The 27518-nt window shown below is 44.6% G+C and overlaps 5 protein-coding genes across 8 annotated transcripts; all 5 read left to right on the forward strand.

Annotated features, from left to right (window-relative positions):
- The first annotated feature begins 150 nt into the window (after positions 1–150).
- On the forward strand, positions 151–2136 carry snrpd1 (small nuclear ribonucleoprotein D1 polypeptide). Its single transcript, XM_077548660.1, has 4 exons — positions 151–329; positions 856–932; positions 1345–1536; positions 1848–2136. The coding sequence occupies exons 1-4, from the start codon at positions 316–318 to the stop codon at positions 1922–1924; spliced, it is 360 nt and encodes a 119-aa protein (XP_077404786.1). The 5' UTR covers positions 151–315; the 3' UTR covers positions 1925–2136.
- Positions 2137–2727: 591 nt separating this feature from the next.
- ggcta (gamma-glutamylcyclotransferase a) lies at positions 2728–6543 on the forward strand. 3 transcript variants are annotated; one of them, XM_077548659.1, is made up of 5 exons: positions 2728–2791; positions 3098–3272; positions 4329–4474; positions 4555–4690; positions 4808–6543. In XM_077548659.1, exons 2-5 carry the CDS (start codon positions 3141–3143, stop codon positions 4931–4933), a joined length of 540 nt encoding a protein of 179 aa, XP_077404785.1. In that variant the 5' UTR covers positions 2728–2791; positions 3098–3140; the 3' UTR covers positions 4934–6543. The 3 variants fall into 3 exon arrangements, with proteins under 3 accessions (XP_077404785.1, XP_077404784.1, XP_077404783.1); XM_077548658.1 differs by lacking the exon at positions 2728–2791 and adding an exon at positions 2792–2939; XM_077548657.1 differs by lacking the exon at positions 2728–2791 and having other exon boundaries at positions 2798–3272.
- A 590-nt stretch (positions 6544–7133) lies between these two features.
- Positions 7134–12951, forward strand: azin1b (antizyme inhibitor 1b). Its single transcript, XM_077548656.1, has 11 exons — positions 7134–7340; positions 8646–8789; positions 8877–9091; positions 9180–9353; positions 9477–9649; positions 9946–10159; positions 10436–10510; positions 11133–11298; positions 11448–11557; positions 11839–12059; positions 12203–12951. Exons 3-11 carry the CDS (start codon positions 8987–8989, stop codon positions 12264–12266), a joined length of 1302 nt encoding a protein of 433 aa, XP_077404782.1. The 5' UTR covers positions 7134–7340; positions 8646–8789; positions 8877–8986; the 3' UTR covers positions 12267–12951.
- A 1121-nt stretch (positions 12952–14072) lies between these two features.
- adnp2b (ADNP homeobox 2b) lies at positions 14073–20661 on the forward strand. The gene is made up of 5 exons (XM_077548655.1): positions 14073–14445; positions 15362–15482; positions 15545–15676; positions 16120–16647; positions 17416–20661. Exons 2-5 carry the CDS (start codon positions 15375–15377, stop codon positions 19540–19542), a joined length of 2895 nt encoding a protein of 964 aa, XP_077404781.1. The 5' UTR covers positions 14073–14445; positions 15362–15374; the 3' UTR covers positions 19543–20661.
- Positions 20662–21105: 444 nt separating this feature from the next.
- Positions 21106–27316, forward strand: atp6v1c1b (ATPase H+ transporting V1 subunit C1b). 2 transcript variants are annotated; one of them, XM_077549307.1, is made up of 13 exons: positions 21109–21323; positions 21905–22086; positions 22235–22302; positions 23026–23111; positions 23184–23278; positions 23414–23505; positions 23585–23683; positions 24433–24501; positions 24587–24679; positions 24877–24970; positions 25047–25144; positions 25785–25908; positions 26693–27316. In XM_077549307.1, the coding sequence occupies exons 2-13, from the start codon at positions 21955–21957 to the stop codon at positions 26789–26791; spliced, it is 1149 nt and encodes a 382-aa protein (XP_077405433.1). In that variant the 5' UTR covers positions 21109–21323; positions 21905–21954; the 3' UTR covers positions 26792–27316. The 2 variants fall into 2 exon arrangements, with proteins under 2 accessions (XP_077405432.1, XP_077405433.1); XM_077549306.1 differs by having other exon boundaries at positions 21106–21323; positions 23026–23278.
- Positions 27317–27518: the final 202 nt, after the last annotated feature.

Below are 27518 nucleotides of genomic sequence, written 5' to 3' on the forward strand. Positions count from 1 at the left end.
TATATATAAACACATTGTTCAACACACCCTAAAAAACCTATTTGGGGTTTAGTTGTGTTAATAATCTCACTGATACCTCCAAATAAGATTTAGAGGAGATAAATGCAAAAGGCTGCGGTCACTCAAGTGCAGTGTTCCGCCTTGCCCGTTAGTGGCACTGTGGCCACGGGAACCCCTTTTGGTCGCTCATGAGTGACGTCACGGATGCATTACTTGAACGTAACGTCCACCATTAACGGCTTGCTTTTTTTTTTGCAAATCTAGCGCCGTAATTTTTTTGTACCCCAACTTTGGTGTAGGAATTGTCGCGACACCATGAAACTAGTCAGGTAAGACGTTACAAAAGCCATCCGCGTGTCCAATTAGGTGATGTTCGGCGTGCGAAACGAATATTGGACGTCGGATTGCGTTGGATGGAGTCGGGGATAGGATTGTTTAGTGCTAGCTAGGCGGGAAGCGGCGGTCTGAATGAATGGAGACCGTCAAGTTAATCATGAAAGCCCGCAGATATCTTTGTGTTCATGTATCAACTTTGATCAACAAAATTTAGCGCATATGCTCTGTGTACGTGATTAACTAGTTAATTGTGTCTGTGATGTTTACGGTTGCACGCTCCCACTTGTTTCGGCCATCGAATATGAGTTAGCTTAGCATTTAGCGCCATAGTTGTCTCAAGACAAACTCATTAGAATTTTGAAATAATACTCCTTCGATTCTATATAAACAGAGTTACTCAAAAGTTATCATAAGATGGCGTTTGGTTCTTTGTTTTGCTTCGAATTGGTTGAAGATAGCCTACAGGCTAGCATAGATGGCTGGGTAATTAATATTGTTTATATGTTTGATCCCCCCCAGATTTTTGATGAAACTCAGCCACGAGACTGTTACCATCGAGTTGAAGAACGGTACCCAGGTCCATGGCACCATCACAGGTAAAGTCAACCACTATGGTACAGGAAAAACGACTCAGTCTTCAAAGACAGACAAGCCATACAGCTGAGTAATTGCACAACTATATTGAATTGTATTTTTACTCGCACACATTTCACCTAACCATATGTGTTGCTGGCGATGTAACCTGAATTTCTACTCGTCGGATTTCACCGTTAAAGTTGATATTTAAATCAAAATAATTTGTACAGTAATTGAAAAAAACATTTGTGCGACCCGGAAGAGCCAGAACCAATATTTCGTGTTTCCACACGGACATTCATAGCTGACGGACGGCAGAGCGGAGCTAATTCAAACAAATACAGTCATACTAGTTGTTTTCTGATGAGATGTTTGTACGTTGTTTTTTTTTTTTTTACTCGAGTGTCTGACTGCATGTGTGTGTGCGTGCAGGTGTGGACGTGAGCATGAACACGCACCTGAAGGCGGTGAAAATGACGCTGAAGAACCGCGAGCCGGCCCAGCTGGAGTCGCTGAGCATCCGCGGCAACAACATCCGCTACTTCATCTTGCCCGACAGCCTGCCGCTCGACACGCTGCTCGTCGACATCGAGCCCAAGATCAAGTCCAAGAAGAGGGAGGCCGGTAAGACGCGCGCGGCTGGGCCAGTGTTGCCATATTTACAACAGGAAGCATTCATTTTCACACTAAAATCTGAGGACTATTCCAGTGTTAAAAACCCCAAAAAAGTTATTGCTTATTGTTTTTTAAATCGCATTATCATATTTAAAAATTTCCTTTGTCGTACATGGTCTCCTAGTTATCCATTACCTGTCCACCGAAAAGCATGCACGCAGCCAGACAAAATCTTACACGTTTTTCTTTGGCCATCGCAGTTAAATTTGAAAGTGTTTGTTTGGGAGTGTCGTCAATGATCTGTGTGTGTGTTTGTGCAGTGGCTGGACGAGGACGGGGCAGGGGCAGAGGACGTGGCAGAGGGCGGGGACGAGGCAGAGGGGGTCCCAGGAGATGATCGCCTCACTGCCAAAACTTCTCGTCAACTGTTCTTCACTGTTTTTGTACAGGATGCTTTTTTTCCCTCTGTGATTTTTGTTTCGTTTTTCTTTCATTTGTACATTAAAATGTTCCTTGATGAGAGGGTCTTGGTTATCTGTTGATGCCACGTTTCCACACTGGTAACAGTGTTTTGTTTTGTTTTCACATTAAAGTTGACAGTTTCATACACATTTTTTGTTATGAATGCTCAAACAGTTGAATTGTTGTTTGTTTTTTTAACCCTGGAGCACCCACGTGGTCAAATTTGGCCCCTATAAATTCTGCTACTCAAATAACAAAGACCTTTTTTTTTTTTACTAATTTAATTTCAAAAGTCCAGAGTGCCACTTCTGTCCCCTGTATGGGGCCATCTAGTGGATGAATATTGCACTTACATGAGCCAAAGTGGTGGTGACAAGATGTCTGGCAACATGCTGTTTTGTTGAGCTGGAAATCAATCCAAACAAAACCATCTTCTCAGCAAACCATCAGATGGTAAAATTTTTTTTTTTTTTTTTTGTTAATCTATTTCATATGTTGCAAAATGCCTAGAAGTATGTTTTATATATTTTTTTTTTGATAAATTAGCAACTCTGAGCTAGTTCAAAAAACAAGGGTTAAAATTGAAAAAACATTTTGGTGCTCAGTGAACTTATAGCAGTCATTTAATGTATAATTTATAATTTTCCAAAGAAGAAAAGGGTTCTTGGGTTCTCCAGGGTTAAATGCGTTTTCTCCCACGTTTTCTTACACAATTATTGATGAGCTTACAGTTCGACCATTGGCTTCACGAGGCTCTTACGTCACTGGACGCAGCAAATCGTTGTGTACGTCTTTATTAACGGTAGGTTTCGTGGGTGAACTGAGGTCCTCTTGGTCAAGCTTTGTAAATATTTGGCCCGTTAATGTGATGTGGGTGGTTAGTAAGCAGACAGACTGGTTTTGGCTGCTTACGAGCAGTCGTAGCTAACTGGCTAACCATTAGCTTAACGGTAGGTTTCGTGGGTGAACTGGGGTCCTCTTGTCAAGCTTTGTAAATATTTGACCCGTTAATGTGATGCGGGTGAGGTTAGTATGCAGACAGACTGGTTTTGGCTGCTTACGACAAGTCGTAGCTAGCTGGCTAATCATTAGCCTTTGTACTTGCTAGCGGTAGAGGCGCGGAGACATTCAAAGACCCACCAAATTTCCAAATGTTACCTGGAGGAATCGGCAATCAAAGCACCGGCACGTTCGCGTATTTTGCGTTCGGGAGCAATATGTTGAAGGAGAGACTCCACCTGGAGAACCCCTCGGCGACTTTCCTCGACACAGGTCGACTGAAGGTAATTCAAATTTATTTTATGTGTATTGTAGTTATTTTTTGTGAGCGCTAATTTGTAACCACCTGCTTCTTCTCCGAGACCGTCCGAAAGTAACCGTTCTTGTGGTTATTTCTACTTTTTGTCACTCAAATGTCGTCTGGACGTCGATTTAAGTGATATATTGTCGAAAAACAAATTAAGTACCAGTTTTATTACATTACGCTGTGACGGTGTAACCTAGTCTGGAAAGTGGTCAACAGTCCTACCAGTCGCTTTTCTGAGACGGGGCAAACCTGACCTAACAGAATGGCCCCATTCATTTTCAATGGCCAGGCTACAAGGGGAACAGAACCACCTGCCACCATTAGGGGCGCTGTAGATAGGGGACCGAGTCCCCTAATTAGACAGTGGACTGAACTCATGAGCAAAGAGCGGACGTGACGTCAGAAAAGCGACTCGTTGAAGTCTTATTTTGTTTTTTTGCGGAGACGGAGTAAAAATCCAACATGGTTACTAGCCGAAGAGAGACAGTAGTGAATAACGTCGTTGTTGCAGGAAAAAAAAAACTTGATGACTGTAGAGTGACGTTGCTCACGAAGACAACGTCACGCAAATAGACGAATTTGATTGGGCCGTCCTGTTTTCGGACGGAGCCGAATCGCCTGTCCAGACCCACTTTCTTTTTGAAAAAAGTGTGTGTGGCTTGAGGGGCTAGCTGGAACCGTGAAGACCGCGTAGACTAATCCCTTTTACAGCATGGATTTGAACGTACCTTCCATCCTAGCTAACTTGAGAATACGCTACACGTGTATTATGGGAAACACAAATATATTTTCACTTCTGACTGCCCACGCGGTGCTTTCAAAGATCACCACCAGATGGCGCCAAGCTATCGCTTTTGACCAGAGCCCCCCAAAAATAATATAAAGTTCAATATCATTAGCCCTATAATGTCGGTATGTGTGTTCCAGCTGAGTTATGTAGCAATTAACTTGGATTTATGAGACACAAAAAGAACGCTGGCAATGACCACAAGTCAAACTTATCACGGAAAAACCTCCATGTGTGTGCGTGTAGGACTATCACCTGGATTTTGGCATGTGGGGCAAAAACACGGAGAGCAGCTGGCACGGCGGCGTGGCCACCATCCGAGAAAATCCCGGCTCGGAGGTGTGGGGCGTCATCTGGACCATCAGCCGAGACCACCTGGACTCCCTGGATCAGTCAGACCCCAACACGCATACGCGCACATACAGTACACACACATGGACAATGTCATGATATACCTCATGTGTGTTTTCAGTCAGGAAGGCGTCCACAGGGGCATTTATTCCCCGCTGGAGATAAGAGTGGAGAGCAGCAACCATGGAGAGATGCTGTGCAGGACGTACCAGATGAACAACTTCCACGCTCGCACTACATCGCCGCAGTACAAACAAGTGTGTGTCGACACGTGTGTGTTTATGTAAACGTGTGTATGTGTGTGAGTGTTATTGTAGTAATGTCATTTGTGTCAAAATGAGAGGTTATTTTTTGTGTTTCGTCTGAACTTTAAGGTGGTGTATTGGGGTGCCGAGCAGAACGGACTTCCCGAGGATTACGTCGATAGGCTGCTGGCGGTCCAAACCAACAACTACACGGGACCTTCCATCCTGGATCGCATTGAAATGCACACCAATTAGCAGTGAGGTGGCCTTTTGGCATCAATGTACATAATGACGCTTATTAGCGCTCATAATGGAATAACGTGTTTTTAATTTTATCCATCATCAAACAAAATGCTTCCAACTGTTGTGTAGTTACTTTTACCTGTACATACTGCATTACTCGTTTATTTTTAACCCTAAAAAGTTACTTTACAAATTAGCACAGCAAATGGTCACTTTTTTTTGTTTTTTGAAAAGATGGATTATTAAAAGGGGAAAAACTTCAGAGCTGGCATTGTTTTGCAAATTTATACTACAGTATATTAATAAATGCATTTCCGAAAATAGTTACAAGAAGACACTTCTAAGAACAATCTTAAAAATAACATTTTGGGGATATTTATGCTTTATCCGTGACTTTGTGGATCTCATGCTGACTATCTGATCCAAATGGAGAGGGATATCTGCCCTGCAACTTGTCCAAGTAAAACTATATAATCAATTAGGCGACCACTCCGGACTCATTATTCACACTACTTTGTTTATTTCCTTTTCCCCGGGCTAAGATGTTTTTTTTTTTATCTGTACATGGCCAAACCAGAGTAGAACATTTTTACAGTATATCGCTCAGCTGTGGTTTTGCAGCTGCTGAAGTATCACAATCTGTAAACAAAAAGTGCGCAAACAGCAGATGGCTACGCGTAGGCTATGTTTGATAAAAACTGTTGTCTTGTCTTTACCCCGCAGGCCTTCCGAGCCTGAACTCCTGATCAGCGCCACGCTTAATGAATCGAAACAAATCCTTTTCCTAGGCTGAAATAAGGCAACTAAAGTGGACGCGTGACCAGGACGAAATGGGGAAAACATCCCGTTAGAGGTTTAAATCCCCGTGGGATTTAAAAATAGAAAACACACAACCATAGTAACTGGAATCAACTGCTAATGTTAGCTGATGCTAGTCAGTCCGAGCACTTGAGCCCAACACCAACATTAGCCGCTAGTTAGCACTGAACACTGAAGTCCCACTTCTAATGTTTATCGCTAACTAGCCAAAACACTGTCGTCCATGGCTAATATTAGCCACAACACTGGAGTCCACCGCTTACGAATGCTATCCGGTGATATTTGATCCGAGCACTGGAATCCACTGGTAACATTAGCTGCAAGTTAACTCGAGCATTGGCGTTCACTACTCGCATTAGCCACTCGTTAGCACAGGAACTGGAGTCCAATCGCTATGTGTTTGTGGCTCATAGTTAGCCAGATCACTTTAACGTTAACGTAGCATTGCTACCCCGAGTGCTAGAGTCCGCTGAACTTCTGCATTTGCAAAAACTCAAGTGTCTGGAATAAAAGCAGCAGGTCAAGCACAGCAATCTGTGATGTATGCACAGCACTGACTGAAAGGTGTAAGAAGGCAAAACTCAAATTGTTTTTTAGTCAATTTACATCTTGGATAAACAAAGAAAGTTAATTTAAGTCCATTTCTATTGGAAGAATTTGTCTGTTGTTATTTTGTCATGAAAAATATTACTGTTTTAGAGCAATATTGTTGGCACAAAATTTGAAGTTGCTTGTTCCTATTTGGTAATTATTTGACATTCATGCATTACTTAAAAAGATAATAAATCATTAGTTCCTCACCAGTTACGTAGTACTTGAGATTTTTTTATTTTTTGCACTGACCACTTTTACTCAATTATTTGGACAGGGCTACTTTTTACTGTTTCTCAATAAAATTTTGGGCTACTCCTACCAATCTTGTCCAGGACATACACTGCTTCTGTCGCCAAAAGTCACCTTAGGTTAGCTTCCTTCTACATTACAAAAACAAAACCAAGCTAGTGTGCTATACTAAATTAGCTGGTATGGTCAAGTTTATTTACGGTATATAGCCCTTAATCCCAAAAGTGTTTCAAAATATGTGTAGCCTCAGCTAAGCATTTTATTTTGGTATTTTAAAATACTTGAAAAAATATTTTATTTTATGTTCCATATGTTTGTGACGGGGCTGACGAAAACACGCACAAAAGCGCGACCCTGCCGTGATTGACAGCAGTGGGTGTCCATCCACCGGGAGGTGCACCATTACGTAAGGGCGGTAAAGATCGCCTCACCTCCTGCCCTTTGCGGAAATGCATATTTGGTTCGGCCCTGTCGTAACGCCGAGCGCTGATTGGCCTGACGCGCGGGCGAGGCCGCGCCCACGAGCCGTTGCTGAACTTTTCCTACTTCCTGCCGCCTCAGCCGCTGTAGTTCTCCTCCCATCGTCGAAGAGACAGGACGACGACAACGAGGACCTCGCATTCCCACCCGACGCTACGACAAGCCATATGGCCACAACAGCCGCCGTTCTTTCTTTTAACGTGGGGCTCACTACTCTTTAAAAATTCCGCCGAAAAAGAAAAGACGATTTTCTAAAGCCTTCTGGCCGTTATTTCACGTAAGTAGACCGCCAAGTGTGTGTGACTGTCTTGTGTGGAGTTAACATGGCGGGCTGCTCTTTCCGCCTCCATTGCCCTTAACATGACAGCCCGGTTCAATGAAGATTCCCGTTGACTCCAATGTCGTAACGTGTGGTTGAATTCCTAAAAAGGCCACCAAGCTAGGCTAACGTTACCGTGGAATATTTGGTATGTCGTATAGGTCGGCGGTGTTTAAAGGCTTTGCTGGGTTATTTATAACGTGAGCCGTTAACGTCAGCGTCGATGTCGGCGCGCTCGACGGCGCCACAACATTAAGACCTTTTTTCCTCCAATAGATTCTCTTTTTTCTCCACACATGGCCGCCTTCCGAACCGATATACTGAATTCCCTACACGACATTGACGGCTTTGTAATGTTTCTTAATACGTATTCTGCTTTGGCGTCGCCATTGAATCGCTAATCTCATTTGTCAAGTTGTTTGTTGCGCATGCGCAGTTGGTCTTTCTTGGGAGGTGGCCATTTTAGTAGTTTAAAGGGCAATCTTGTTCACAAGGCTGGAAAAAAGACAACAGTGGCCTGATTACAAACCCATTTTGATAGCATAGCACAATAAGGAAAACACATAAGTCTCCCTCTTTTATTACCTACGTAGTGCTTCAACTGGGAAAAAAGTCAACGTTTTAAACAAAGAGAATAATTTAAATTTCACTGAATTAGTTGCTGTGTCAATTTAATTTTCCATCCTGGGATGAATAATGTATTTCCTAGTCAGTAGAAAAACAACAATGGCGTACTGTTTTGGCTTCCATTTATATCCACTATGATCTTGCAAAGACACTCAAATTAAAGTTGAGCTTTTTCTTCCAAAACGTTTTTCTTTTGAGATTTGACTTGAGATGATACTTGTCATATGAATGCTTCCGCACTTTGTCGGTCACGCTTCTCTGAGGTTTTATGAGGCCACTCTTGGACTTTTATAACTTAAACACAGAGAACTGTCGTATTTTACAGAGTCAAATAACATTTTGTTGCTAACTGTTTGATTTGCCCGCACTGAGTTGGGGAAAAAGGGCTTTTGTCTTCTCTGTACATGGAAGTTGTTGCAAAACTGGAATTAACACAACCTGTCAAATTTGAATGACTTTAAATCCAGACTGAGAGCACGTGAGACGGCCTCCTGAACTTATAACTGTTTTATCTCATTTGTATATCATTTTAAATTGTGTTGAATAACCTTTTGCTGCCTCTTGGCCAGCACGCCCTTTCAGTGGGACATTACCGGTTAAATAAAGGTTACTAAATACAATTCTATGTGTGTGCAGGGCTCCCCCATTTCTGCACAGGTGTATGAGCGCTATCCAGAGGGCCTAGGGGCGGCTCTTTACCGGGAGCACTTCGACTTCAACGCTGAGCCGCCTTGGGATCCTAGCTGATAGCGGGACAGGTCCATCTCCCGACTTGTCCATGTGAGTCTGCCACGCAAGCATATTGTGTCTCCTGACCCGGAATCACCCCAACGTTCATCTAATGATGTGTCTTTGTTTTCCTCCCAGTTTGTTGCATAACCGGCAGGACCCCCCATTTGGCTCAGTCGTGACCCGCTCGCCGCCGACTCACTCTCACTCGTTCTATATGATTTTTGGCTCGCTGGAATACGGTTAAGATGAAAGGACTTGCTGACCGACCCGCCGGCTACACCGTTGAGCTGCTGGAGGGCGGCGCCACCCTCGACGACATCATTGACGAGCGCATCTGCGAGCAGGCCCTGGTTGGTGCACAAACTTGAGAACTTTTGGTGCTTCTGTAAAACAGTGGCCAGCTGATTAAAAATTTGTTCCTCTGTTTTGTTTTGACAGGCAGAGAAGAGCGCCTTCATGGTGGGCGACCTGGGTGCTCTGATGCGTCAACACGTCCGCTGGAAGAGCGCCGTGCCGCGGCTGCAGCCGTACTTCCCGCTCCGGTGCAACCGCAGCGCGGCGGTCGTCGAGGTGCTCGCCTCCCTGGGCCTCGGCTTCGTCTGTGCTAGCAAAGTGAGCGTTTCATTTCATTAAAAGCGCATTCGGCCCATTAGCCGCTGACTTGTGCAAGGGGCTCAGTGCTCATTTGGATGATTATTATTATTATTATTTTTAATCATGTTGCGTCACCCGCAGGTCGAAATCAACCTGGCGCTGGAGAGCGGCGTGTCGCCCGACAACATCATCCTGTCGGGTGTCTGCAAGCAGCTGGCGCTCGTCAAGGCCGCCGCCAAGCACGGCGTGCGCCACCTCGTCTGCGAAAGCGAGGCGGAGCTGGCCAAGATTGCGCGCCTCCACCCGCGCGCCAAGTAAGTCAAATGAACGCCCGCCTAATATTTGAATATGGGGCCACTATTATGCCCAAATTAATTTACAAATACGTATTTCGATCCACAAATATGTAAAAAGAATTTGTATCGGTAACCAAGTGATAAATGTGTGACGAGAATCCACAAATGTGTAACTGAAGTCACAAATGTATTGCATAAATCTGCAAATGCGTACACTGATTTGTATGCGTCAACACACAGTTGAATGTGTGTATGTGACAAGAAACCAAGTTTAAATGTTGTATCTAATGGTACGTTTGAATGTGGTCTTGCAGGTTGTTGCTGCAGCTGAGCACGGAGGCCCACACGGCCGAGACCAGCGTGACCTTCGGGGCCACCCCGAAGAGCTGCCGCCACCTGCTGGAGGTGGCGAAGGCCCTCGGCGTGCAGGTGGTGGGCGTGACCTTCCACGTGCCGACATCCTGCCAGGAGCCGCAGCGGGCCTATGGCCACGCGCTGGCAGACGCCCGCTGCGTCTTCGACATGGGGGTGAGTGCCGCCATTTGCTTTTGTGTTGCTAAGCCTGATTTCAAAATCAGTCAATTGAAAATTGTATGCAGTCAGTCTTTGGCGTTGCCTATTTCTCTTTTGGAGGACCATAAATACTTTCCCAGTAAACTTTGGGGATTTTTCATGGCACTTGGCTATTGAACACTCATCATTTTGGGGGATAAAAAACAAAGTGAATGATTTCCGCACTGCGGCCCGAGAGGTCGCAACTCTTCAGCTCTTTTGACGCGAGCGTCTGTTTGTTGCTCGTTTTAGGCGGACCTGGGCTTCAACATGAACATCCTGGACATCGGCGCTGGATTCAGCGGCTCGGAGTTCCAACTCAAACAGGTCCAACATCTTGAATGACATCTTTGATTAAGTCGGACTTTGACCGGCTGATCTGTGTCAACCAGGACAACCGATAAGACGTGTTTACTTGCTTGGTTACGCTCCCTGTGTTTGTTTACTTCAGTGGATTAAATGAGGGAGCAGGATTTGAGTTTGACACGGCGGTTTAGGTTCATTTGGGCAAGACAAGACACAGGAAGGCTATTTTAGTTTGAAGCAAATTTATTTATTTTTTTTTTTTTACCAGGGGTCCTTAGAATTGTTTTCAATTCAGCCTCCAAAGTCAGTTTGACTTGTCATCGTGAAATTTGGTAGGCGCGTCTTATGACTGATTGAGCAAAGGGTTAACAAGAGGGATGTACACTTTTTTGGGGGGGGGGGGGTAAATTTGCTCAAATTGCCTTTAATAATGTTATTAGTGATTGAGATGCACATAAATATCATGCCCGGAATCTAAAAAATTGGTCAGTTTTGTCGTTTCTAAGAGACTTGCCTTTGAAAACGTAAACCGAGTACACGTAACAGATGGGTGACGTTTTTAGCATATGTCAGTGAAGCATGGCAGCAAAGTGGAAAATGTGTCATGAGACTTTAAACGTCTGCATTGTTGTTGTGTACGCAGGTGGAATCTGCCCTCAGCCCGCTGCTTGACGCGTACTTCCCGCCGCTGTCCGGCGTGCACGTGCTGGCCCAGCCGGGCTCCTTCTACGTGGCGTCGGCCTTCAACCTGGCCGTCAACGTGATCGGCAAGGAGATGGCGACCCGCCGATGGGATGCCTTAGCTCCAGGTGCGACCCACTTAATCACTTGGCGGAAAAACCCGGACGCGTGGCTGAGTAGCGCACGTTGCGTAATCATAATATATAGCCGGAGCTCAAATTCCACTCGGGTGTCCTGTTGTTATCCCTCATTTCGAACATCGTGCGTGTGTCATCAGGTGACAACGGCGAGGACGCCGAGTTCCTGTACTACATGAACGAGGGCGTTTATGGCCCGTTTGGCGTCAAGCTCCTGGGGAACGCCATCGCCGCCCCGGCAGTGCACAAGGTTTGACAGCCTGGGTGAATCACCTGAAAGTGGGTCGGGTTTATGGGATCTCGAGATTAACAAAGTGTACTGACCCTTTTACACCAGGATGTTTTGTACATGCAACTGCCGACAACAACAACTTATTTGGAGCGTGTTCCCGTTTTGAATGTAGAGCAATCAAAGTTAAATAGTTCCTTTACCTTGTAGAGGATTTACGAAAACCCACATTTCAAGACAAAATGGCCGTTGGGGAAAAGCCACGGTTGTGTTTGACATTGTTGCCATTGTCGACCACGCAGCACGCGCCGTGCGCCGAGGCAGCCGTGTACCCCAGCAGCCTGCGGGGCCCCACGCTGGACCAGCTGGACCTCGTGGTGGAGCGCTGCCTCCTGCCCGAGCTCAGCGTGGGCGACTGGCTGCTCTTCGCCAACATGGGCGCCTGCGGCCTGGATGACCTCGCCGGGGGCACGTGCGCCTCGCCGCAGCCGCCGGTTTACTACGCCGCCACCTCCTCGGACTGGTAGGTGTTCTTCCGACGGACTCCGGATCGTCAGCAGTATTGTTTGGTTTCAAGCAAGCCCAAAATAAATCATCAAATGAAAACATTATGTTTTTGTTTCTTTTACATCGGCCGCACCACTGACGATTGGTTGTGGTCCACAGGTACGAAATGCAGGAAGCGGGCGTGACGCTGGACGGCGCCGTCAAGACCTTTGCTCTCGTGTAGTAACCCTAAAATCTCCCCGGCCACCCCCAAGCGCCTCACTGTGGTCAACATTCCAGCCAGCGTTTTTATTATGAAATAATCCCCCCCCTTTTTTTTTTTTTTTGCCCTGCCATATGAAATCAATCCTGCCCAAGTGATGTTATGCAACAAAATGGACGACTCTGAAGATGGAACCCTCCCCCAACCGCCACACTAACCCAGCAGTGGGGGGGGGGGCTCATTATTAAGATCATAATAATAATAATAATAATAATCCCTTTTACAAAATTGCAAATGCTCTCGTGTGTGTGTAAACGTTTGAAGAACGTGGACATACCTCAGACCCCAGCATAGATACAAATAAAAAATAAAAATCATTCCCCTCCCCCCCTTTTTATTTATTGGATCAAGTTGTGTCTGCGGTGACAACTTTGTCCTAATGTTGTTTGTTTCGGCTTCATATGTGCTGTGACGTGTTCATTTGTCACCTGAAAATGGCCAAGTCATCCACTGGCCCGTTTGTACAGCTAGCTCTACCATATTAAAGGCAACATGTGTTGCAATAAACAACTAATGTATTCATGACTTGCTGTCTAAAAGCACTAATGGACCACACCCTGTTTTTTTTGTTTTGTTTTTGAATGTAAATTGTGTTTGTGGAAGTAATGAAAGTGATTAATTTAATACATTTCTGACTGAAATCATTCATCCTGAGTCAGTGTGATTGATTTGCAGTACGTATGCCTTTAATGTAAATGCAACATTTTTGTAATACAATAAATACTCAACTTGTTCATATTAATGTTTGCGATTCAACACGATATTAACAAGCTCTTTCACCAAAATGATATTAATGTAAAAATAATTGTTTTATTATTCAACTCTCCAATCCTTCATTAGAAAACCATGTAAGGTTAATTGAAGGCTAAATTTCTATGAGAAAATGAGTTTGTGCCTTGACATTCAACGTGAGAGTTGCCGTGGTATGAGTTTTGTTGAATGTGAAAGTTACCGTTTTTTGCTGAAACATGCCTTTGTTCTTTGGTGAAATGGTCGCATTAAAAGTTCTTAATCTTGCAAGTTTATGTTGGAAGTGCTGAGGTTCGTGAAAGGTTAAAACATTTTATGCCAAAAATGTTGAGGGTTGTGCAATTAGAAAAATGGACATTTTTGGTAAAACATGTTGAAAGTTAAAATACTAAACGTGATGCATAGATTTCAAGATTAAAATTGTTTGTGAAACTTGCGATAAATTTTGTCAAAAAACACTTTTGCGAACCTTGGGTAAATTTGATGTTGAGTTCTAAGGTTCGCGTAAATGTTCAAAAGTTGAGGTTTTTTTTATAGGTTTATTTATCAGTGTTATTTTCGTAAATGCGAAATTATCCATGTTTCTAAAATATATTTTTTTTCTGTTCGTATATGTAAACATTTTCAAAAAAATGTTTTTTTGCGATAATAGCTAGCCTAATTTTTTGCCTGAGCTAGTTTGCAATGCTGCTTTTCACCACTGCGCGCTCATTTGCGCCTGATAGCTGCGTGTGATTGGCTACTAAAAGTGGCATGATATGATGTCACATGAAAAAGGGTCCGCCCATTTAGCTCACTTTCCCGACCTCCCATTGGCTGGGCTCAGCAACGTACCACGTGATAACTAGCGACGGCCCCCATAGCCACGCCCCCTACACCTAGCTAGCACCTTTAACCCACAAAACCAATTAGCGAATCAGGAAATCCTTAAAAGTTGAAAAGTTAATTACAAAATAGTTTACTCGAACTCTTTGAACGCGAGTACAAACTCATTAACAGGCTAGTAAAAAGTTATTTAGCCAAAAAGCTAGGAAGCCTCCCATTGGTCAGTTTGGGTGGTATGCAAATGAGGCAGCTCCTACGTCACATCCTGAACTTCAGCGCCATTTTTTTCCGTAACGGCGAAGAAAGGGGACAAAAAGCCGTGCAAAAAAAATCGCGACTGTCCTTGTCTTCACTCACCAACGACGCACTTTGAAACCTCGGCGCGGCCGCACAGAGACGCGCGATGCGGCTCGGCTGAGTGTGCCGGCGGCGGCGGAGGAATACGGAGAGAACTCGGCTGACTGCCTCGCTCGCCGACGAGTGTTGTAGCGGGGGGGACGAGTGGAGGAAGTGGGGCGAACGCGGAGCGAGCATACCCGAAGCCCTACCTCGGAGCCCGGAACAGGTAGACGTCCGCTGGCGGGCTTTCGGTCGTCAGGGGCGGGGAGGAGGCACCGGTGACCCGGCGTGATGCTGTCACCGCGGCGCCCAATCACTCGGGCACGCACACGTAAACGCAACACGCGCGCACGCTTGTTTGTCGTTATGGCTGCTCAGTCCCCACTTATTACATTAATACATATTTAATGTCACTTACTTTGGCACTATTCGGTGAAAGTCCGTCTCCAATGTCAATCAGTTTAATGGAGAAAAAAACATTTAAAAATATATATATTATTCAGTTAGCTGTGTTTGAAATGATACTCATTTAATTGACAATGATGTCCCTGCGTGGCTGCTGGAAGATTCGAGCACTTGGCAAGCCTCCAGTCACGTGACGTCATCAGATACGCTGGCCACAGCCACTAGGGGGCAATGTTTTGAAACATTTTTGAACGCTTTCACAGAACAACAACAAATGGCCTTCACACGAAAATTCGACAAGCAAGAGTCCAGTAGCCTGGTTGACTGACAATCTACACATATGTAAAGCAAAACCTTCAAACGCACAACATTTTTATTGTAACAGTTGAACAGGACTGAGGCACTAATGCTGTTAGCTAACGATTTGTATACCAAGCATACATTGGTATTGGCTTTTTTTTCATGTCATACTCCTCCCCTTAATTTGGACTGAATAATTGCGTTATTTATTTGACACATTGACATTTTTTATTTCAGTGTCATTATATCCATTTTGTATTACATTTGTAATTTGGACATTGGGTCAAACGTAGTCGATGCTGAAACAGGAAGTAAATGTCTACGAGCTATGGCAATTCCAATGACATGCCCTAAGTTTATGCAACAATCCTTTCTTTGATTGGTCCGAGAAATGTGCGCCAAAGGAATCGCTTTAACAATCTAACGTTTGTCCAAAGGACCTGATCAAGAATGTATCAACTCCCGGTGACCAACTTGGAGAAAGTCCGCAAGGCGCGCAAGGCGGTGAAGCATGTGCTGAGCGAGATCGGTCTGGAAGACTGCCAGAACCTCCTCAAGGTAATCGTTTATACCTCAGCTTCAAATAATAATAATCCTCACTCTTCGTTGATCCGGTTTAGGATCTCGGTGGTAAAAATGTTGAGAAAGAAACTGACAAAGCCGCGGAGGAAAACTCTGAGGAAGAGGATCCTTTGATGGGCACCGAGTGGACCGATTTCACCGACGGATACAACGGACGACTACGCAAGAAGGTGACTCAAGCTAATAGCTAAAGCAGCGCCTGAGCTAACGTCAGCGTTGGCTGCACTAGTAAGAACTCTGGATTGTAACTGGCTGAAAGAAGAAGAGATTTGGATGATCTTGAACGGTTGAAACCTCATAAGGAAGCACGTAGCTTTGTTGTTAGCGTTTCCTTTATTAGCATTAGCATCCCAAGACCACAAACGGCAGAAAAGCATTCTTGATTTTAATTTGATTCGATTTTTAGCATTAGCTACTCAACAGACAGCTTTAATGTTCAATGTCTAAAAAGCACGCTATAGAAACCGACGAAAAGCTACTCACTTGTTTTCTGGATTTGTATTGTTGCTCGGCAAAATTTAAAAAACACGCCAACTAGCTTTGTCTTTAGCATTTTTTAGCATTAGCGTCCCCCCCCCTACAGGACTAAGTGGCTTGTCCTGTGTCTCCGCAGTGGCCTTACCGCTCTCGCACCATGTGTTGCGTCATGTGCAAGTACTCGTCCAAGAACATCTACCACTACCGCAACCACGTGGCGCGCTGCCACGAGTACCTGCAGCGCATGTGCATGCTCGCTTCCTGCCAGCGCTGCATCTTCGTGGCGCACCCACGTGCCGTCAAGAAGCACATCCTGCTCTTCCACGGGGGCCGCGTAACCGATCCGGGGGTGCCGGTGGCACCGGCCGGGACGGCGGCCATGACGGCGGCGGCCCCGACGGCGGCTAGCGTGGTCCGCAGCATTGAGCGCTACAAGTGCAAGAAGTGCTCCTACCCGTCGCAATCCATCTTCGCCATCAAGAAGCATATCATCCTCAAGCACATGGAGGGCGTGGCCGAACAGTACATCGGGTTCCGGCACCCGATAGCGGGATCCACCGCCAAGTTATACTGCTGTAAAGTGTGCACCCTCAACACAGGCAACCTGGACCAGATGCTGCACCACTTGTTGGTGGACCCCAAGCACTACAGCATCAACACAAAGGTAAGATTGCAGAATTCTGGGAATTTTCAAAGTTGGAAAGTACGGATAGACCGATTGTTGGCCGCGTGCAGGGCTGGGTAATAAATCAAATTCAATTGATTATTCGTCATTTTAAAAATCGAATTATGAATAGCTATGAATGTTAAATTAAAATGAAATGAATGAAACGTTTAAATACATTTGTTGGGTTTATTACTTTGATTAAAATCGTAATAGTCCAGAATGAAATAAACAATTTTGATTAACCTCATTGAACTTTTTATTTATGTATTTATTTAAAATTTCACTTAACTTTATAAGAGATGCTGCTGACAAATTAAAACACAAATAAGTCCAAGTTTAACATTTCATAACGGTTGTTAAAATTTTGGAGAACTTTTATTTAGGGAGCCATTTACTTTTTTCTGGTTAGAATTTCAAAACAAAGCTATTTTCTGTCTGTTTTAAATGAAAAGAAAAACCCTCAAGTTGAAAATTTGAAAAGTTGTTTTAACAAGCATGCTAAGCGGCATTTTTTTAAAATCTTGGTGCTCATAGTTTCTCTTTTAGTGCAAATGAATATCGCCGCCAATTATTGGTTATTGTCTTCCTTGCCTACTAATCGGTATTTGTCACTATTGGAAAGTGCCTGGAAGCTTTGGGAATAAATGGGAATGAGTGAGGCGGCATGGCTCAGTGGTAGAGTCCACCCTTACCGCGTGTATTTTCAAAATTCAAAATGTATACTCAAAATTTCCGAAATTGACCCCTTTGTCACTCTACTCACAGGTGCAGGCGATGATCTATGACAACTTGGCGACCCCCAGGGCCACGTCCAACGGCAACGGTCTCTACGTCACTTTACCCAGCCTGGCGCCCAAACCGATGAACAGCAATTCCTTCGTGGCGCCCAGCAACGGGCACCCGGCCAGCAACACGGTGGTGGCGCTGCAGCAACTCCAAGGGCCGTCCAACAGCGCCACCCTCATCTGCGCCCCCGGGAGCAACCAGGCCTTCTTGCCCCCGCAGGCCTCGGCGCTGGTCCAGCTGGCGAGCGCCGAGGCCAAGGGTCTACTCCAGCCTGGCGCCACCATCTCCCTGCAAGGATCCCCGCTGGTGCAGTATCCCGGCATGAAGCCGCCACCACCAGCGGCGGCGGCGGCGGTGGCGGCGGCCTCGCCTCAAGCGCAGCAAGTCCTGATCCCGGCACCGAAACCCGCCGCCGCGCAGATCCCACCGGCCAACCAGGTGACACTCCAAGGCACCATGCTGACCTCCCAGTCGCTCCTGAGCCACCTCATCCCCACCGGCAACCGCATCAACGGCATGCCCACGTACACCTTCGCGCCCCTCCAGGTGGCGGTGCCCGTCACGCAGAGCTCCGCCAAGCCCGCCGCCGAACCCGCCGCCAGCCAAGCCAAGAAGTGGATCACCTGCCCGCTCTGCAACGAACTCTTCCCCAGCAACGTTTTCGACATGCACATCGAGGTGGCCCACCAGACCAAGATGGCGGCCAGCCGCATCGAGACTCTGGCGGCCCGGGCGGCCTTCCTCAGGAAGATGCCCGACAAGACCATCAAGTGTCTGACGTGTAAAGTGCTGCTGTCGGAGAAGAGCGTCCTGCAGCACCTCCTGCACGGCCTCAGCTGCCTCTACTGCTCCACTTTGTTCTTCTCCGTCAAGCAGCTGGCCGAGCACGTCAAGAAGCACAACCCCGCCGGCAAGCTGTACTGCGACTTCCTCCGCCAGAACTACAAGATCTACACCAAGGGCGGCGCCGGCATCCTGATCCCGCACTTGGACGTCACCACCGAGGCGCCGCAGGAAATCCTGGGCGAGTCCGAAGTCAACCTGGCTCTGGTCACCAGCTCCCTGGAGCTCATCTACGTCAGGCTGGAGCCCGGCAGCCGGCCCGAGGTCTGCCCGGCGCCCGCCAACGTCAACGCCTCCTGCTGCCCCTTCTGCAACGAGAAGTTCCAGGAGGAGCCCAAGTACCTGCAGCACCTGAAGCAGAAGCACCTGGTGGCGCCCACCATCCACGCCATCCTCAAGACGGACGCCTTCAAATGCATCTACTGCAACGGCGTCTACACGGGGAAGGTGACCCAGCAGGCCGTCATGCTGCACATCCAACGGTGCCGCTGCTCCCCCAAGCCGCCGCAGGCTCCCAAAATCACAGCCGCCGTCCCGCCGCCGCCTCCGCAGTTGGCCAAACCCGCTCAGACGCCTCGCCAGCCGGGGCTCTACTTCCTCCAGGTGCCCCAAGGGGTGACGGTGAAACCCAAACCGCCGCTGGCGCCGCCGCCGCCGCAGAACAAGGAGCAGCTCGAATCCACCAAGAGGCTGGAAGCCGCCTTGAAGCAGGTCATCGAGATAAACAAGCGCGAGCGCGAGCAGAAGGCGGCCGTGCGCAGGAAGGAACCGCTGCCGCCGCCGCCCCCGCCGCCGCCGCCACCCGAGCCCCAAATTGCGCCGGACCCCAACATCAAGCTGGCGCTGGAGCCGGCGGCACAGGACCGCCGCAGCTACGAGGAGCGCCGCGACTTCATCACGCGCTACTTCAACATCAAGCCGTACGTCAGCCGCCCCGAGGCCGAGGAGCTGTGCCGCCGCCTTTCGCTCACCAAGGCCGAGGTGGTGGCGCTCTTCAGCGCCAAGCGCGTCCGCTGCATGAAGAGCTTCAAGGGAAGCTCCGCCGCCGTGCTGATGGGGTTCGACATGGCCCGACTGGCGCAGCTCCAACACCCGCTCGACATACCCGAGCAGAGGGTCGTGGAGTCCCGGGAGACGCAGCTGGACGAGCTGCCGGAGGTACCGGCGGACGCCGTCGGCGGCGAGGGAGCGCATGAACCAGAACCGATGGATGAAAGTGGGAATGACAAAACTGCTGAGGTGCCTATGGAGCAAAATAATTGACATGAGAAGGATACGTACGAAGCCTCAGACGTGACATTGCAAATTGGTTCTATATTAAAAAACGTGAGTTAGTAAACACTGTCAAAAGGTCTGTTGCCTGTAGATGTCACAAAATGGCAGAAACAGAGCCGTTGATAGAGAATTTTGGCCAACTCTGTTTTAGCAGGTTAACAAGATGGCGTCCATATGTCATGTGACCAGCAGTACGCTGTGATTGGTCAACCGCCGCTCACATGATATATGGACGCCATCTTGTTACCCTGCTGAAATCGAGTTGGCCAAACTCTTATCAATGGCTCCGGGCAGAAAAAGGCCTTGGCGCCATCTTGTGGCTGCTTTGGGCACTTCAGAAACAGCCCAAAGACAAAATAGGCACGAGGATAGGTTACAAACAATGACATTTCTGTTCATGTGGCTACAAATGAGCATTTTGTGCGCACGTTCTTGGGGTCAACTGAAGCTGCTCGCTGAAACCGATGGCACCCAAGCACTTTTTATGCTGTGGCCTGAGCATAAAAACTGCTTTTCAGCAACTAAAGGATTGTTTAAAGAAAATAAATAAATCTGCTAATATGCGGGAGTTCACTATAGTTGTAACAGGGTAAACGTGGTTGTAGTTCTTTGGTTGTCCACTAGAGGTAGCCATTTCTCCTAGTGGTGAGGTGACTGAAAAGCACTTCGCCTGGCTCTGTCTCCACGCCCACCTTTCATATAAATGTACACATTTTTTTTTCACTATTATGCTAGCTAACACGCAACTGAATTCATTTTTTTGTATCTACCTACTCGTACATGTTACAACTTCCTTTCTCAACAGGCTTCCGGACCTAATTGCCTCCCTCTTTATATTTAATATAAAAAAAAAAGGGTGAAAAATGTGTATGAATGTTCGAGTGACTTGATGGAAATATACACACACGTTTAGTTTGGGTCACCGCACATTTACAGAGCTACATTGTGTCTCAGTATGTTTATGTTGTTGTGTTCTCTTTTTCTGACAGCTGATTTTTTTGTAATGTATTTTTATTAACGTCCCCAGTTAAGACCCACCTCATCATTGTCTTTCCTCGGTCTTTCTGCAACAGTGTTGTACCAAAATAAAAGTTGTTTCATATCATGTTCATGTTTTTGGTGTCTTTATAGCTTTAATATTGCTGATTTCCTGGACAGAAATCTAAATAATTATTCAGTATAGTTCTACCAATGTTGTTAATTTAGAAAATCGTTTCAATAGTAATATATTTGTTTTAATTGCATTGTTTTATACATAAAAAAATAAAATAAATAAAACTCACCAGGGGCGTCACTGTTGAGTCACACTCACTGGCAGTCAAAACAAATACGCGTGATGCCTTTGGGGACTGTCGGAAAAGTACCGATTGTTACAAAGTTGTTTATACGTCAAAATTACAAATCAAAATTTCTTGCTTAATTGAAAATTAAATTATTCAGTTATCAAAATCGTACATACTTTTCAAATATTTGCATACTTAATTATTTTCTGTCTTTAAGAAGGCTGTTAAATTCACGAGCTCAGTTAAGTTCCTGAAGCCATATCTCTCCCTGAATGCAGCACGGTAAAATCTACGCATGCGCACACCCACTCCGCTAATCAGCTGACCTGAGATGCTAGCTAGGTTGGATTGAAGGACCTCCGAGACGCAACGCCGCAATTATTATCAGTAATATTTATTAATTTTCTGTGATATGAATGGGAATCTGCGACTGTTTGACTGAATCGCACCGAGTCAAGCGAACGGCGTAGCCTGTAAACGTTTCAGGTAAGGACGGCGACGAAGCAATTTACGATTGTCGTGACACGGTTAAATGCTAACTAGCTAGCAGGTAGCGTTATAATGTGTTTGTTTTGGACTATTTTTGTGTCATAAATTTGTGGAGGAAATGTTTGATTTCTGCTCATCTATCTGCGTATGACGGTCATATGACAGCAGCTCTCTGACGTCATCAACATGCTGCAGAGGCTGAATGCAGCAGGAGAAATAATAATAGAAGTAAAAAGAGGAACAAAGTCATGTCATGAGGAATTAAAATTGCTCACGAGGGCACAACAGTAGGTAAACTTGCACAAGGTATAACCATCCGATAATGAAATAAAAGCTTCCTTTCTATGCATAATGGTGTTTTTTTTTTAAATTTTTAATTGAAATTGTTGTGGTAGTAGTTTGCAATGCTGTGCAACTGTTTTACATCATACTGACAGCGGTTGTTCCTAATATTATGGCCAGTGAGTAAATGTTGTAAAAGTACAGTTTTAAATACAGTAGTTCAAAAATTTGTGGAGTACTAGGACTTTGAAAAGATATAATGTGCATTATGTATTTTTTTTTTCTAAACACTACAGTGCTCGTCCTGCATTAGTTGAAGCCTCTTAGAAGCCCAACAGCAGCAGCCATGACGGAATTCTGGTTGATCTCGGCGCCGGGTGAGAAGACATGTCAGCAGACGTGGGACAAGTTGATGGTGGCCACCACTCGCACCAACAACCTCTCCACCAACACCAAGTTCAACATTCCAGACCTCAAGGTAAACAAAATAAACGTATGCAGTAAAAAAAAATATTTAAAAAATCACGGTGGCTAGCAGAGAAAAGCTAACGTCGCAGCAGCACCTTGCAGTATGTGTTTCAGGCTTTTCTGTAAAGCGGAAGTACTGATTTTGGTGTGTGCGACAGGTGGGCACGCTGGACGTCTTGGTGGGCCTGTCAGACGAGCTGGCCAAGCTGGACACGTTTGTGGAAAGGTGACAAAAATGAAGCTTTATGCTAATTTTGCTAACGACTACATGGAAATGCTGTCAAGATAACCATTTAAAACAACATGCAGTGGAATTCAGGATTATCATCATCATTCTATTTTTATTTTATTTTATTTTAATTTGCTAATTGATTCGTATCCACTACAATAGAATGAATTTCTGTCATTGCATTTTTTTTTTTTAAATAAGAATTTTTTTTTGATCAACACAGCATTGACTTTGGAATGATTTGAGTAGTACATAGAACAGATTGCTGTGTCTAAATTAAAGGTTACGAAACCGATGTAGTATTGTCTCTTCCTTCCATTTTTAATAATTCAGTATTTTTCCTAATTTTTGAATGAGTCCTTTTATTATTTTTAATTTTTATATAACGCAGTGACTTTTGAATGTGTTTTGCCGTTAATTGCGTAGTACATTGTTGTGCCTAATAAAGAAATGGTGAAAAATGTAATAAAAATGTTTTTTTTAAATATACATTTTCATTAAAAAAAAGTAATATACAAACCTTTTTATTTCCCCTTTTTCCGAAGCAATTTTACTGATATATTGCAGTAAAAAAAAAAGAATATTGTATGATTCAGAGTCATTGTCATTTCTATTTTTTATATTTAAAAATATATATTTTTGTTAAATTATTTTTATCCTCGGCTGTGAATGAAGAGTTTAAGAAATGTATCTATTTTTTTTGTTTTCTTTTGAATGCAGCGTGGTGAAGAAGGTGGCACAGTACATGGCCGACGTTCTGGAGGACAGCCGGGACAAAGTGCAGGAGAACTTGCTGGCCAACGGATGTAAGACATTGCAACTCCGTCGCAGCTTCTTGTCAAAGCGTGTGCCGATGGTGTCTGTTTGTCTTTGTCCAGTGGACCTGGTCACGTACATCACCAGATTCCAGTGGGACATGGCCAAGTATCCCATCAAGCAGTCGCTGAAAAACATCTCCGAGATTGTCTCCAAGGTGGGTCGGAGAACTCGGATGCTTCACCTTAGTTACAAAAACTCTGATTACTTCCTTCCTGTATGTTCTTTTTAAGTAAATTACAAGTATGGGTTAATGATATTTAATTGCTGTTTCTTCATTGTGATTTTTCAGCAAGCGACACAGATCGACAACGACCTGAAGGCCCGAGCGTCGGCATACAACAACCTGAAGGGGAACTTGCAGAACCTGGAGCGGAAGAACGCGTGCGTGTTAATTTTCCGAAGTTTGTTCGCCTTGGCCGTTGTTGCGGCTTGACTGTAAAGCGCTTGTGTCGTCCACTAGGGGGAGCCTGCTGACCAGGAGTCTGGCCGACATCGTGAAGAAAGACGACTTTGTGCTGGACTCGGAGTACCTGGTCACCATGCTGGTGGTTGTTCCCAAGTAGGTGTACGTTTTGGACTAGCAACCAATCGAGTTTAATTGACTTCAATTTGTTCCGGGACTCAAAGCAGGTGCATCTCAAATCTTCTTTCCCATTTGGAAAGAATGGAAATGCATTTTATTCTTTCCAACCAAAATGTGTGTGTTTTTAAAAAAAAAAAGCTTATTTAAAAAAGAAAAGAAAATTAATGCTCTACAATATTGTACTTATAAAAAAAAATACATTAACAATATAACTAAATAGAGCATGTTTGTGCTTTTTGGTGTACACATCTTGGCCACCAGGGGGCAGTATAATACATGCATAGGCAGTGTCTATATAGAGAGTTTGGCCAACTCTGTTTCTACATGGTAACAAGATGGCGTCCATATGTCATGTGACCAGCAGTTGACCAATTACAGGGTTTGTGAGCTAGCATGTGGCACTTCACATTGTGCGTTAGCGTTAAGGTTAATATGTAATTTTTTAGTTTTCCAATAAACTTCAACTGTGAGTTTTTTGAATAATATTTCTATTTCTGCCAAACTGCTGCTTGCTGTGAAGTTAGCTGGCGCGATCACATTTTTGCTGTCAACTCAAGATCGAAAATCGTCTCTTAGCTCGGAAAACTTGAAAGTCGGCGTACCAAAAACATGCATCTGTAAAGCAGTTTTTTAAGTTGTTTTAAAAATATATATATAAATAAGCATCAAAAAGCTGCTGAAAAAAATCCTGAACATTCCCCTATTTTTGTGTGCGCTGTGATCAGGACGAGCTTCGTGGACTGGCAGAAGACATACGAAACCCTGGCGGAGATGGTGGTCCCGCGTTCCACCAAGTAGGCGCCCCGCCATAAACCGCTCATGATTAACCCGTCGACCGCTACGTTAGCTTCCCAGGCTAACTAGCTTGTCTCTCTGCAGGTTGCTGTTCGAGGACAACGACAGCGGCCTGTTCAGCGTCACGCTCTTCCGGAAGGCCGTGGACGACTTCAAGCACAAGGCCAGGGAAAACAAGTAAGCGCCTCCTTCAATTCGTCAATTAAGGTGCAGTAATGCCCTTGCTTGTGGGAAAGGAGAGCTATCTATTTTGCTTGGGTAAGTTAATGACAAAGCAAAAATGTTCGTATTAATCCTTCAATGTGATGTTTAATAATTCCCATAGAGAGTTTCCAATTTGGAATATTTGCAAATGTCACCACACTTGTGTTCAGGTTCACCGTGCGTGACTTCCAGTACAACGAGGAGGAGATGAAGGCTGACAAGGAGGAGATGACGCGCTTGTCCACCGACAAAAAGAAGCAGTTTGTACGTTTTCTACACTGGCACTCACGCACGCTCCTTGTGGTCGCTCCTTCACCGGTTCCGCTGTCCTCCATTTTAGGGTCCTCTGGTCCGGTGGCTCAAAGTCAACTTCAGCGAGGCCTTCATCGCGTGGATCCACATAAAAGCGTTGCGAGTGTTCGTCGAGTCGGTCCTGAGGTGAGCCACTCAAAAACAGAAATAAATACTATTTATAAACAAGTGGATATGACCAGCAGCAAGAATAGTCAGTGGCATGTAGCAAATGTAATAAAAATTATTTATTAAAAAAATACATTTAATTACTTTCGTTACTAGGTTTAAACATATTTTTCTATAGCCATGAAATGTTATTCATTCAATTTAGATATTTGTTCAAAGTAAAAATAAAATGTCAAAAATGACTATTATATATTTGTATATTTTTCACAAAAATAAATAAATAATAATAATGGTTAATCACTTCAATTATTGTTTTCATTATGAAAATAAAATAAATTGAAAATAATAAAAAAATATATATTTTATTTGTGAATTATTATTTTTTTAATTAGCTTAACATTCAAAATTACACTTTTTATATATTAAAAAAATTCTGTTTGGAAAAAAATTATATGCGTGTGTGTCAAAAAATATATGTATGAATTAGTAGTATATAAAATACATTATTGAGAATTAAATAACAGCAAGTCATGAGCAGTGCGGTGAACAGGCATGAGGAATATTTGGCCACGTTGAATGTGACCATCACACATGACTCAACAACACATTCAATGAATGAATCTTGGACCCGATCTTTACGTTACTTTTGCCATTGCAGATACGGTCTTCCGGTGAACTTCCAGGCCATGCTGCTGCAGCCCAACAAGAAGAACATGAAGAAGCTGCGGGAGGTTCTGTACGACCTGTATAAGCACCTGGACAGCAGCGCCGCCATCATAGACGTGAGCGCAACATCGTCGCCAATCGGCACCCGCGCAAACTCGATTCACGTTGAACAAAAGGGTTCCCTTATCGCCAAGCGCTGTGGCGTTGCCATGCCGACAGCTAGCGTCAAGGGGCGTAGTTTACAATCTGCAAACAGCACTAAGCTGTATTTTAGTTCAGGAGAGCACCCTGTTAGTTGCGTCTAATTAACTTCTTTTTTTTCAGATAGCAGAGAGGGGAGGGGTGAGCAGTTATGTGCGGAGATGGAGGGAGGGAAAAAGAGACTATGAAAACATGGATGCCATTTTGCGCTCTGCTGATTAATGTACATTATCCTAAAAAAAAAAAAAAAAAATTGCCAGTGTGTACTAGTTTGCCTCAAGCACAACGTGAGTAGCTCACGGTGATGGGACATTGTGACTTACTAAGAAGAAATAAAGCAAGAGAAATGTTCACATTTTATTTATTTAAACTATTTTTACAAAAAAAAACATTTTAGTTTTGATACCGTCAAAATCTAATATCGGCCCATGCCTGCCTGGAAAGTTTTTTTGGGGAAAAAAATGAGAATACTTGTCTATCAGCGTTATAACATTGAACAGGAAGTCAGCCATTTTGAATAGAAGCAGCCATTTTGTGAGTCGGAATTGAAGCCAATGAGCCACATGAAATTGGGTGGGCGTGTCTATTATGACTGGATGTTGGAGAAAGTCTCAAAAGAGCCGTGCCCAAGTTTGAACATCAAGTCAGCCATTTGGGGTGAATTAATCTCAGATTTTTTGTTGTTGTCGTCCCTCACAGGCCTCCATGGACATCCCCGGTCTGAACCTGAGCCAGCAGGAGTACTACCCGTACGTTTACTACAAGATCGACTGCAACCTGCTGGACTTTAAAGTTTAGAGACGCGTTGTGGCGGCGGTTTTACATTCCCGTCCTCTCCCCCCAACCCCCCCCCCCTTGTTTTTGTCTAACTTTTGTTCCTGGTCCTTTCCTCATTCAAAAGTCAAGAGGGATCAAATAAACGTGATGAAACGACGGCTGGGCAACTTTCCACATGTGCCCTGCCGCCGTCAAAAGACGTCGATAATACTGCATTGATATCGACGTGGCATCAATGATCATAATGGTACCCAAATGGAGATGTATATGATATAGTATTTATTTGAAGCCTCTGAAAAGTCAGTGAATATTTTATTTGACGGTGCCGTGTTTTTAGCGTGTTTGTTTACAGTTAGATGTTGATCATCGTCCCCTCGTTGAAGCAATATATGTGCGCTCCTGTCAATTCTGTATATTTGATCGGTCATCGTCGTTTGCGTGGATACTGTAATGTTGCTCTAATATGAACATGTAAACATATTTAAAAAGAAACCAAAAAATAATAAATGTGAAAACAATGATCGTCATGTGAAAGACAAACCTTGACTGCTCGATTTGTTTTGATTTTTTTCAACATTTATCAGATGGATGCAAGCTGCCAAAATCACTATAAGTGCAAGAAAACAATAAAATACTAATGACGATGCACAAGTGGAAATATGGGTAAGTTTTTATTGTAAAAATATGTTTCTACTTTTTATTTTTTATTTTAATTTGTTTTCCTCTACAATGAAATTTAAAAAAACAT

The sequence above is a fragment of the Vanacampus margaritifer genome, chromosome 17 (genome assembly GCF_051991255.1).
Source record: "Vanacampus margaritifer isolate UIUO_Vmar chromosome 17, RoL_Vmar_1.0, whole genome shotgun sequence".
Classification (NCBI taxonomy): Eukaryota; Metazoa; Chordata; class Actinopteri; order Syngnathiformes; family Syngnathidae; genus Vanacampus; species Vanacampus margaritifer.

Coding starts and splice junctions, on each gene's coding strand:
- ggcta (XM_077548659.1), top strand. CDS start 3,141: ATGTTACCTGGAGGAATCGGCAATCAAAGCACCGGCACGTTCGCGTAT. Junction 3,273..4,328: donor TCGACACAGGTCGACTGAAG/GTAATTCAAATT, acceptor GTGTGCGTGTAG/GACTATCACCTGGATTTTGG. Junction 4,691..4,807: donor CATCGCCGCAGTACAAACAA/GTGTGTGTCGAC, acceptor CTGAACTTTAAG/GTGGTGTATTGGGGTGCCGA.
- snrpd1 (XM_077548660.1), top strand. Junction 933..1,344: donor GGTCCATGGCACCATCACAG/GTAAAGTCAACC, acceptor GTGTGCGTGCAG/GTGTGGACGTGAGCATGAAC. Junction 1,537..1,847: donor GTCCAAGAAGAGGGAGGCCG/GTAAGACGCGCG, acceptor GTGTTTGTGCAG/TGGCTGGACGAGGACGGGGC.
- atp6v1c1b (XM_077549306.1), top strand. CDS start 21,955: ATGACGGAATTCTGGTTGATCTCGGCGCCGGGTGAGAAGACATGTCAG. Junction 23,684..24,432: donor ATGCTGGTGGTTGTTCCCAA/GTAGGTGTACGT, acceptor CGCTGTGATCAG/GACGAGCTTCGTGGACTGGC. Junction 24,502..24,586: donor GTGGTCCCGCGTTCCACCAA/GTAGGCGCCCCG, acceptor GTCTCTCTGCAG/GTTGCTGTTCGAGGACAACG.
- adnp2b (XM_077548655.1), top strand. CDS start 15,375: ATGTATCAACTCCCGGTGACCAACTTGGAGAAAGTCCGCAAGGCGCGC. Junction 15,483..15,544: donor ACTGCCAGAACCTCCTCAAG/GTAATCGTTTAT, acceptor GATCCGGTTTAG/GATCTCGGTGGTAAAAATGT. Junction 15,677..16,119: donor ACGGACGACTACGCAAGAAG/GTGACTCAAGCT, acceptor GTGTCTCCGCAG/TGGCCTTACCGCTCTCGCAC.
- azin1b (XM_077548656.1), top strand. CDS start 8,987: ATGAAAGGACTTGCTGACCGACCCGCCGGCTACACCGTTGAGCTGCTG. Junction 11,558..11,838: donor CCGCCCCGGCAGTGCACAAG/GTTTGACAGCCT, acceptor TCGACCACGCAG/CACGCGCCGTGCGCCGAGGC. Junction 12,060..12,202: donor GCCGCCACCTCCTCGGACTG/GTAGGTGTTCTT, acceptor TGTGGTCCACAG/GTACGAAATGCAGGAAGCGG.